Here is an 11290-nt window from a genome sequence, read left to right as displayed (position 1 = left end):
CACCTCTGTTGAGTTGGTTTGAATCAAAAAGAGGCTTCCTTTGGAAGACACATCTGATGGTTCTCACATAAGTGATATGCCTCAGTTCACCCACCCATTGGTTTAGGGAGCTTTGGTAAGTCACACGTTATAGGATGTTTCCACCTCCATCGCTGGAAAAAGGAACATTGGGTCTTACCTGTGAGATGTTCGTTTTCAGCGACGTCGGTAGAAATGTCCTCCCCACCCAGAACTGAGGAGGCACATCATGAGGAGGCATGAATCCCTGGAAAAGGCAATGATGCTGGGGAAGGTAGAAGGCAGTAGAAAGAGAGGAAGAACACATGGAGGATGGTTGGATTCAGAGAGGTCACAGGCCTGAATCTACAAGACCCAAGCAGAGCAGTGGAGAAGAGGGGATCTTGGGGATGTCTCATCCACAGGGTCACCATGAGCTGGGCTTGATTCAAGGGTTGTTAACAGCAACAATTTCTCCCTAATCTGACAGTGGGTTTTTCAGGAAAGACAACTGTGAAAAAAGGACAAGTGTTTGACTGTTGGCCCTGGCCTCTTTTTTCCTGGGCTGTTCTTGTGTGTTGAGATTCCTACAGGTATATTTTTAAACAGATATTTTTATTAAATTATATTACACGTAATACATAACACCCAACAAAATCTTTCATATTCCAAACTAACTTCACAATTACACAGGGGGGGGGGACACATAAAAAAGACATTAATCCATCAACAATTAGCTTCCCAAATTAACAGATATCAGCCTAAGTCATTATATTTAGGTAAACCAATCCTAGTACAAAACATAGAAAGAGAAACTGGTAAATAAATTGTACCATTTTTCCTTTCCCAATCTTTTTAGATTAACTGCCTGGTCATATCTCTTATGAACAAATAATAACCAAACCAGACGTCTGCAAATCCAGAAGCTGCTAATTTATCAAATCTATATTGTAAATAAATCTGAATTATTATAATTATTTGTATCACGCCTTTCTTCCAACAAATTTTGGGCTCCAGCTAGCTTACAGTTTAGAAACACAATACAGCTAAAAGCATACAAAAATAAATAAATAAAGGGAACATAAAATAAGATTAAACTTTTTGATAGTATTAAAACGTTTGAAAACTACACTTAAAAGATAAAATACCATTAAAAGATAGAAAGCTATTAAGATCGTTCAGTTTCAAATAAACAGCCCATTTTAAAAGCCTGCTGGAATAAAAGGTCTTTGCCTGGCGAGGGAAAGACAGCTATCAATCATTATTAAAACTGATATGTAAACAGAATCTCACTGTGTATTGCCTAGCCTGAAATCATTTCTGACTTACCGCAACCCTAAGGAGAACCTCTCTATTCATATGGAGTATATCTCTAAATCAGCTCCCAGAATTCCTGGCTGTTGAGCAAGCTGTCTGGGGCTCCTGGGAGTTGAAGTCCAAAACCGGAGGGCCAGTGTTTGAGAACCACTGTTCTAAACACTCACTGCCAAGGAAAAGCAAGAAAAGATCAGCTCCATCATGTCCTGCCTGCAATTCTTCCACAGGCGTTTGACAGAATTCTATTGAAGAGTACTTGCTGAAGTGGGCAATGGTCTAATTCACTGATGTCATTAAGTAATATTATTCATTACTACAAACTTAATCTGAGGGACTCACAAATTATTCTCACTAGTTTGCCATACTACATTTAGGCTTGTACAATACCAGCAGCTTTTAAAAACAAAACAAAAAACATGAGGTTCATTTTTTTTTCAGTGTTCCTTGGAAGCAAGTTCCATTGAATCCAGTGGGGCTGCCCTCAAGAAAGCATGCCTACAACTGGCTTGTCATGATGGATGTTTTTTCTTTAATATGAAAGGGCTTTGAGAAGAATGTTGCAGGAGTGTTTTGTTTAGAAGCAAATCAAATGTTAAGATGCCTTTTCACAGTAGTCTGATTCCTATTTCCGTAATGGTTCTAAATCTAAAGATTGTGGGCATATAGATCCAGGGCAGGTTTGCTGTTTCCAGTGACTTGTTTCCAGTGTTCTTTCCTTTTCCAGAAAAATTGTAACCAAATGCCAGAGACGATTATATCCTGGAAATGCATCTAGATTTGCATTTAGAAGTCTGAATTAAAATGCTTAGGGTGAAGTTTTAATAGAAATATTGTTCATCAAGTCATGTTTGCTTTGTTTATAGGTGTGGAAATGTTAACTTTGCTAGAAGAACCAGCTGCAACAGGTGTGGCCGAGGTGCGTATCCAAACTAGATTCCTTCTGAGGGGAAGAGGAGTTGGAAATGTAAACTTGATAAACAGTTTTTAAAACGTATTGTAAATTGCTTCAGAAAAAACCACAGAGGCCAAGATGATGAAAGCTGGAGGGACTGAAATAGGGAAGACACTTGCTGAAAAGAGCCGAGGTCTCTTCAGTGCTAATGACTGGCAGTGCAAAACGTGAGTTGATCCCGATGTTCCAGTTAATTTTTATTTTCTTTGAGACCTTATATCATACAGTCCTTTCAGCTGACCCTTAAGTTCTCTGTTATTTAAATGTTTGTCTCCCATAGATCATTCAGTTTGCATGTTGACTCAGAACATGAACAAAATCCAGTTGTTAGTCCCAAGTAGGGTACATTTCCTTGAATCATAAGTGATCAATAACAAGTTAATACTGATTAATGGGCCTGCCTTAGCTTGGACTAACAATACCCATTGTGATAGGAGGGACTTATTGCCAGGTAAATGTATACAGGATTGCAACCATATTTTTATGCTTCTACCATAGGAGCAAGGCCTGTAAGTTTTAGTTGATTTGCTGTTACATCACATACCTTTGTTGGTTGGTTTGACACATCTTTTATTATTGTCATTTATTGCACAAAATTGCTCCTTGTAGTTAGGAACAAAATATTAGTCATCCAACTAGAAATTCGTTAGTTGAAAAGAATATATTTCTCAGTTTTGTTTTAGGTTCATAGATCTTTCATTTGTAAAAATAGTTTGCAGTTCATATGATTTTTTTAAATTAAAGCTTTCATATAGCTGGCAATAAAAACATGACTATATTACTGACTATATACAATATGACTATATTGGGACAAAACCTCAAATGTTTGAACACATAACATTAATTTGCACTGTCGTTGTAAAATTCATGTAGAATTTACTGATATGAGTTGATTATCATTCATTCAAAACTGCAGGGAGACTAAAGAGAATGATGTCAAACTCTATGCACAAAACAAATTTGTACCAACATAGCTAATACTGTATTAAAAATACACCACTGACGTCAATTACATATATGGGGAGGTTGGAAACAAATTAAAAACTGATCACTGTTCTCTTTGCGTAATGTTGATTAACTGTTATTCTAGCAGCTAAACATTGATCTTAAACACTGTGGGGGGTTTTATTTATTATTTAACATTTTCAGTTTTAAATTTCTGAGCCAGTATAATTTTGTTGTGTTTTACTGTCTACATTTTTTTTCTTCCTAAAGATGTGGTAATGTTAATTGGGCCAGGAGATCAGAGTGCAATATGTGCAACACTCCAAAATATGCCAAACTGGAGGAAAGAACAGGTAATGTTTTAAATTATTTAAAAACAGGTTTCAAAAAGTACAGTGCTCAAAATCTTATTTCCCTGTCATATGAGCTGTTTTACCAATAAAGTCATGTAGAAGTTCTCAGATGGAGTTTGGGTTTTTTTTGACAAGGAGACTAAAAGTTCGGCCCATTTCTCTTTGTTCAGTTTTGCTGAACAAATCTTGGTTGTTGTTGTCATGAGTCAGTTTTCTGAGGAACTCATATTCTGGCAATAGTGGCTTGTTAATGAGGCATCTAGAATTGACAATGAAACTAGAAGCTTTTTTTAAAAAAAGCCCTTGAATAACTGGGTAGCATTTGTTGGTTAAAATACAGAGCCTAGTGTAGAAATTAGAAGGTTTTTCAGACATCTCACTTCATGTAGGAGACTACTGCTGTTCAGTCCAAAGAAAGTCTTGTAAGTTGTACATACAAGGCATACATAACCTTGTCTGTATATTAGATTATTGAAGGCAAGGTGCTACCCTCCAGATATCACTGGCTATATTAGCTAGCCCGTATATGAATCTTTTCATGGGGTTTTTGGACACAGTGTGGAGAAGAAGGACAAATCAGTTTCTACCCACCTTCTTCCACACACAGATGTTTGGGTGCAGCCTATTGCCTGTATAACTAGAGAGTTTAAAGCTCTGAATTTATCTTGAAAGTTGCAATTATCTCACATACGCCATTAAACTAATAGATCAGCATACAAACAATTTCGGTATCTGTGGTCCAAAATACACTGCAGAAATAATCCAGTTTGAGACTACTTTAACTGTCCTGGTTCAGTGCTAGTCATGGGGATTGTAGTTTATCATGGCACCAGATCTCTCTGACAGAGAAAGCTAAATGTCTCACAAAACTGCAATTCCCAGAATTCTCTAGCATTGAGTCTGGGCAGTTAAAGTCTCAAACTGATAATTTCTGCAGTGTGTTTTGGACCTAAATTTATCTTCATATTTGATTAGAAACCTTAGTAAGGTTTGGTCACTTAAAATTAGGCGTCTTCTTCGTTTTAGTAATGAATGCAAAAAGTTAGTGGATGCGATCAACACTCACTGAACTAAATGGGTCTTAAGTTAGTAACTGGAATGCTTAACTTTAATTCAGTGGGCCTGCTCTACTACTTAGGTACATTCAGCTCAGTAAATTGTGAGATTAGATTATCTGAATCTGCCTCCTGAGATTTTTTGGAAACTTCTCTTTGCAGGTTATGGTGGAGGCTTCAATGAAAGAGAGAATGTTGAGTATATAGAACGTGAAGAGTCAGATGGAGAATATGATGAGGTAGGTGGTGTGTACCTTATGAAAAGGTAATTGTCAGGTCTGCTCTGATGGGAAAACTGAGTATAGATGAAAATATTTTGCACAAAAGCAAGAAAATGGCTTATGAAAGCAAATTTTTGTATATACTCAACATTTATGAAAACAGAATTGTAGGAAATAAATGATCCTCAAAAATTGTAAGAGTTTAAAATGTATATCTTCACCAACAAGGCTTAGTTTTAAAACTTGTACAGATAGGTCATTTCAGAGGACCTTGGGCAGTTTTCAATCTATTGGTAGTCACAACAAGAGTGGATCCAGGAGATGAATAGGAACTTACTAAATCAGCACATAAATGTAATTTCAATACATTCAGTCAGTCTAGTTAGGAACAAGTTATTTTGTAGATGATCTTGCCAAAAACACAGTTTCATGGATAGAACCCCTACAGAACCAAGAATATATTCTTTGTGTGAATTATAAAAGCACTGATGAATAAATAATTGAGGGCCAGTTTTTCCCTGCATTGACTTATGTTTTTGATGTAGTTGTATAATCAGTATAATGTGTCAGCCAAAAAACAACTGTAGAAATGTTTGACTTTGGGGTCAAACAGACCATCAGGTTGGAGTGGCCTCTGGCCGTTGCAGCCCCGATTGCCCCCTGATTGGTGCAATAACACAGTGACAGACTGCTGGCAAGGAACAGGTTTTCCCCGCTCTTTTTGCAGCAAGCTTTGCTCTGTTTTTGCCGGCCTCAGCACAGCTTTTGGCCAATCCCAGGTGTATGTGTCATCTGCATGGCACACCCCTGGATCGGCCTGAAGGTAATGCTTTTTGCCTGTCTATTTCAGGCCTTTGTTTTCAAAGAGTTTTTAAAGCCACCTGTCAAAATTGAAAATGATAAATATGACATTGTTAAATGTTCATTTATCTGAAGCTTCTTAGTCCAAAATGCATGCTAACATATAATGTTTGTAGTATATACTGAGGAGAATGGTTCTCATCTTTAGTTCTCTGCCTGATTTTAGACGTTAACTCACAGAAACCCCAACTAGTATAGCAGTGGTAAGGGATGTGGGAACAAGGAGTAAAGTCTAAGAACCATTGGTGGAAGATAAATGTTAACTCTTACATGTCATAACTACTTGCTGGAACTTGAATCAGGATCCAGGAAATAGTTCTGCACACATAAACAACTATTCTCAGATACATAGTTCTTTCTGACTTGCAGTAGTTTGCTACACCAAAGCAACCAATTATTAAACTTAAAAGCATGATTTATCATATATCAAAAACAACCTATGTAACTCAAGTGATTGTTTTCCATGTATATGCACCACTGCTTTGGATCCTGGATTAGATTGTGAAGTTTTTTAACTCCATTTGATATATGTTGGTTTACATAGTATATCTTTACTTGAAACTGAATAATTTGTTTGTCATTCCCTTTGTCTGAAGTAGTAGTGTGTGGAGAGGGGAAGAGATAATAAACTTAAAGTGAGATATTTAGTTAAATTAGTGTCTGCATTTGTATTTGTTTTGTTTTGATAACATGTTTACAAGATTCTTATGGAATGTAATGAATCTTTACTTAGTTTGGTCGTAAAAAGAAAAAGTACAGAGGGAAGCCTGTTGGTCCTGCATCTATCCTGAAGGAGGTTGAAGATAAGGAATCTGAAGGGGAAGAAGAGGAGGATGAGGATGGAGATCTGTCTAAATATAAATTGGATGAGGTAAAACACATGCTTTAACATTAACTCCATGTAACTGCCTTATTGAATAAGTTTTAAATATGTATATTTTATTTTTGTTGTTAAAACCACTAATATTGGTCATCAAAGTAGAAATCCAGCTTGTCTTTGAGCACAGGTTGGAGGCATCAAACAAAATAGCAGAAAAAAACTAGTTTTACTTTGTAACTCTCACAGCACAGTCCTTGCTTGAGGTGTGTTGTTGGTTCAGAGATATGAGGCAGACGAAATGACCGCTCAGTCCTGGTCTTGAGAAAGCCTGTTTTATTTAAGCAAGGAGAATGAAAGAACAACAGAGAGCATACATACACGCAACTAAATGCAAGTAAAATAAAAGAAAGACAAGACAAACATGCACACTTTAGCTTCAAACAAGTTTAACATGTCAAAAGGAAAGAAACCAAGCACACGGTCTCTGCTGGGCTGCACACCATAGCGAAGCACGCAAATTGTCTATCCACAGCTACAAGCTTGTCTGCAAGGCAAAAATCTTTTGTTGTCTACTATCTTATATGCTTGTTTCTCTGCTACAGGCTTCTAGGAAAACATCAGGTAATGTATTCTGTAACGTTTGGGCCCAAGGAAGGGGAAGCGTGCCCAGGCCAATTACCAGATTTCTTTTTACCAGGTGCCAGGCTTATTTGTTATCATGACTACAACCCCTCTACTCCTCTGTACCAGCCAGCTGGTGAGAAGAAAACTGGTCTTGACTCATTCTCTCCTTTTAATAAACAAGGCTTATCATGCTACTGAAGCCTGAACACCACACTTTTACTGAAACCCTTAAATAGTGCAGGGTGTCTACATACAAGATTACCCTTTGAAGATACGGTGGGCCCACTGTCTACTGTTTATCATCTGTGTTAGCTCTTGAGACCGTATATCTGTATATGAAATGTCTTAGTAAGCATAAATAATTGCTTGAGTGGGGTTTTTTTTCAGGATGAGGATGAAGATGATGCTGATCTCTCTAAATATAATCTTGATGCTAGTGAGGAGGAAGATTCTTCCAAGAAGAAGAAGAAATCTACAACTAGGCGTAGTCGTTCCAAGTCTCGATCTTCTCATTCTCGATCTTCATCTCGCTCATCCTCCCATTCAAGCTCAAGGTCTAGGTCCAGGTAAACGGGTACAGGTCAAGGGTAACGCCAGACAAAATGTCAGTATCTAACTTTCTTTATTTACATCTTTTTTTGTGATTGATTTTTTATTTTAGGGTTTTTTTGCAGTTTGAGTCAATCTAATAAATCTTCCACACCAGTTGGCCAGATAGATCACAGTTAAACAAATTACAAGTGTTAGTGATCAGGATACATTTTCAAATCTATGATAATTAAGTGAAAGGTTTTGCTCTGGATTTTAAAATTTTGTTAGTGGTTTAATTACCTATCATTAGGTTTTACCTGATAGATCATACAGGGTTAACCACTTCAGAAGACATCTTTGTTAAGTAAAGTTCTAAAACAAAACGTTTGAAGGCCTCAGTTCTGCTGGAAAGCATTTCATATCTACTTCATAATGGTTGTCTTTATTTTGGAGGTGGTTGGAATATAAAAAGATGAAGTTAGATGATAACTTGTAGTTTATTTATGTTTCTAAGCAAACTCAGTTATACAGTCTTTTGCTCATCAAATTCTTTATCCACTTAATATTTCACACTTTTTATTTTGTTTTTGATTCATCAAAAGTCCTAGTACTACTAAATTTTGCACTGATTATTTTGTGTTTATGAATAATGCATAACAAAACTGATGAGCATAACTTGTTTCTGTCTGGTTTGTGAATACCTTTGAAGTAAAGCTATATTGGAGACCTTCAGCCAACAAAGGGTTTATTTCTTTTGCTTTCAGAATTTTGCAAGCATTCAGAATCCAGAGCATATCATTTAAACTGGTGTCTGAAGAGCTATGCAGTCATAACATAATAGATTTCTGCATAAATGGTTGGATTCAGATAAATCGTGATGAGAACAGTTGGATTTTTTCCATCTTGCAAGGGACTCAGATATAGAAGAGGTTCCTGCTGGAGGAATGGGTTGAAGGCAGTTGTTCCTAGTCCATCCACTACTTCCCATATTGTTGCATAGAATCCCCAGTCCTCCACAAGAGCTTGTTGGGAGGCTACATTAAACATTTTAAAAAATCATCTCCAACATCCCCCTTTGGCCAAAGAAAGCACTAATCTAGATACACGTCATTAGCAGTTAAATTTACCAATACGTATTTCAGTTTTGGAGTAAGACATGACCTGTTTTGATGCACCTCTTGATTTGGATTTTAGGCTATAGATGCTGTTTTGTATAGTAACAATGTTGTTTTCAGAATAAGATAACCAATAATTCCATGCAAAATATAAATGTTTCCAAAAGGGAAGTGAAATTAGTTGGGTTCATATATATTGAAGATGTGGGAAGGTGTTTAAAAATTGGGATTAGTATGTAAAATATAGAGGACTCTTTCTTCTGCATGTATCCAGGATTTCTTGGTCCACCTGTTCTGCACATTTCTATCACAGCCACTTCTGTCTGCTTAAAAACATATTTTCAGAGGTTGTTGTATTTTTTCTCTTCCATGGAAAGCAGAAAATAGGAAAACTTTGAGTAATAAAATGTTGATGTGTACTTGCAAAATTTAAGGTCACATCACATTGACAGTAGCAAAAAAAACCCCTCATAGTACTATTTTCTAATGTAAGGTTATGCTTTTCTTGACTGTGTAGTGTAGTCAAATTATATTTATCTTTATGAAGTTATAATCTATGAAATTTGAAAATAGGTTCAGAAACTGGGTGCCAAGGGGAAAGAGTTAAATATACATTTGCCCCTCTGTTTTCGTGGGGGATTGCCTTGAATGGTGGCGTGCCCCATTTTATCCCCCACGAATGGGTAAATGACGGAGTCTAATGTCTGTGAAAACGGAAGGGCGACTGTAATATTTATCTTGAACTCTGAATATTACATCAGAGTAGACATGTCTTGGACTGCTTCGTTTTCATTAAGGAAGTAAAACAGCTTTATTCTTTTTGGACAAGAGAGTTTTAAAGATATTCACTAGATCACAGCTCTTTAAAGCTTAACTTCACAATATCCTTGCACATATCTTTTGAAGAACAGAGGATAACATCTGAAATTGGCTTCTGGTTTGTGTAGGTTTTAAATTATATGCTTCCTACTTCTGAAATGAATAGGTCTTACTAAATTAATGTTTGGAGTAAAATATTTCAATTAGTATGTATGTCATTAATATTTTAAGATAAATAATGTACAGGACAACATAATTGAAATTCTAATATTCAATTTATTTCAACCTAATTGGCCAGAATCCAAAGAATGTTGAAAGTCAAAGGAGCAGAGATTTCCCTTTGTTACTTCACAAATGGTTTTTGAAACTGAGGTCCAAAACATACTGCAGAAATATTCCAGTTTGAGACCACTTTAACTGCACTAGATCAATACTAAAGAATTATGGGAACTGTAGGTTTGTGAGACATTTAGCCTTCTCTGTCGGAGAGCTCTGGTGCCAAAATAAACTGAAATTCCAAGGATTCCCTAGCCCTGAGCCAGGGCTGTTAAAGTGATCTTGAACTGAATTATTTGTGCAGTGTGTTTTGGCCCTCAAACATCCTTAAGCACCAGCTTGTGGCATGATAGGGAGCGAATAGATAATTGACTGGGGAAAAAAGTGAAATTCCACTTTTATAATTTCATCAAGCAGCTATTTGGATCTTGCCAATTCACTTTTTGAAGTGCAGGGTTCAAGTTTTTGTGGTGCTGCAAAGCAGATAAAATTACTTATGATTTCAACTATGAGTGGAGCTATAAAAATTAAATTTCTTCTATTTTTTGTTTGGTCCTTTACCCAGAAAAAAAAAATTTCATGTTGTTTCAGGTCAAGAAGCTCCTCCAGCTCAAGGTCAAGATCTCATTCCACTTCCAGAGAACATTCTAGATCCCGTGGGTCGAAATCAAGGTGAATGAGGTAGCAGCCTCTCTGCTTGCCACAGAGAGACAAGAAGGCCACCAGAAATTACTCTTTTCTATTCTGAATATTTAATATTCACAAATAAAGTGTTTAAATGCAATAACAGCAGTAAAGGAAATATTAAACAAAATATTATAGAAAACATATGTTAGTGTAAAAAAAAATTAAATTGGCCCTTGCTTCAGAGTATTAAAAAAATGTACAATTCAACATGAGGCAAACTGGGCAGATTCAGTGGATCTAGGTCCTAGACCTTTCAGGGTTTGTGTTCTGCATGTGGGCTCTGTGCAAAGGAAACAAAACAGGAAGTAGCCAGAAGCTCAGTTCTAATTTTGAAAAACCTTTTAAGGTGTATAATTGTGCCAGGGGCCCTGTGATAAAATTAAAAGGTGAACTGCTGCTGCTGGAGGCCTGATGTTTGCCAGTTCTTTTTATCGGGTGCTCCAAAAATGGCATAGGGGATGTTTTTACCCACTTTGATCTCTTAGGTGCAACCTATAATGTGCACACTGTAATCTTTGTATGGTCTCTTTGGAGCTAAGCTGTAGACAACATCACAACTCATGCAAAATAAATCAGAACAATGGTTAGCATGCTGTATTTTTAATTTTATAACTGGGTAATATTTTTCTCTCTTCATGTCCAGAACTTAGAAAAATGATGCAACAAAGTTGCAACAAGGATTATAGCCTTAAGTTATCTAATGACATTGATAGAAAT

General features: G+C 36.5%; 1 protein-coding gene across 2 annotated transcripts in view; it reads left to right on the top strand.

The window, feature by feature from the left end:
- Positions 1-11290, top strand: part of ZRANB2 (zinc finger RANBP2-type containing 2) — a 25256-nt gene that overhangs the window by 9641 nt on the left and 4325 nt on the right. For both annotated transcript variants that reach the window (XM_042463834.1, XM_042463833.1), the window contains exons 2-8: positions 2178-2230; positions 2325-2433; positions 3482-3564; positions 4782-4858; positions 6435-6572; positions 7533-7711; positions 10478-10558. In XM_042463834.1, the coding sequence (XP_042319768.1) occupies positions 2178-2230; positions 2325-2433; positions 3482-3564; positions 4782-4858; positions 6435-6572; positions 7533-7711; positions 10478-10558 (720 nt within the window). The remainder of the gene's footprint in view (positions 1-2177; positions 2231-2324; positions 2434-3481; positions 3565-4781; positions 4859-6434; positions 6573-7532; positions 7712-10477; positions 10559-11290) is intronic.

Source organism: Sceloporus undulatus, chromosome 4 (assembly GCF_019175285.1).
Source record: "Sceloporus undulatus isolate JIND9_A2432 ecotype Alabama chromosome 4, SceUnd_v1.1, whole genome shotgun sequence".
Classification (NCBI taxonomy): domain Eukaryota; kingdom Metazoa; phylum Chordata; class Lepidosauria; order Squamata; family Phrynosomatidae; genus Sceloporus; species Sceloporus undulatus.
Note: the sequence above shows the minus strand (reverse complement) of the source record. Positions and strands in the feature narration are given on the sequence as shown.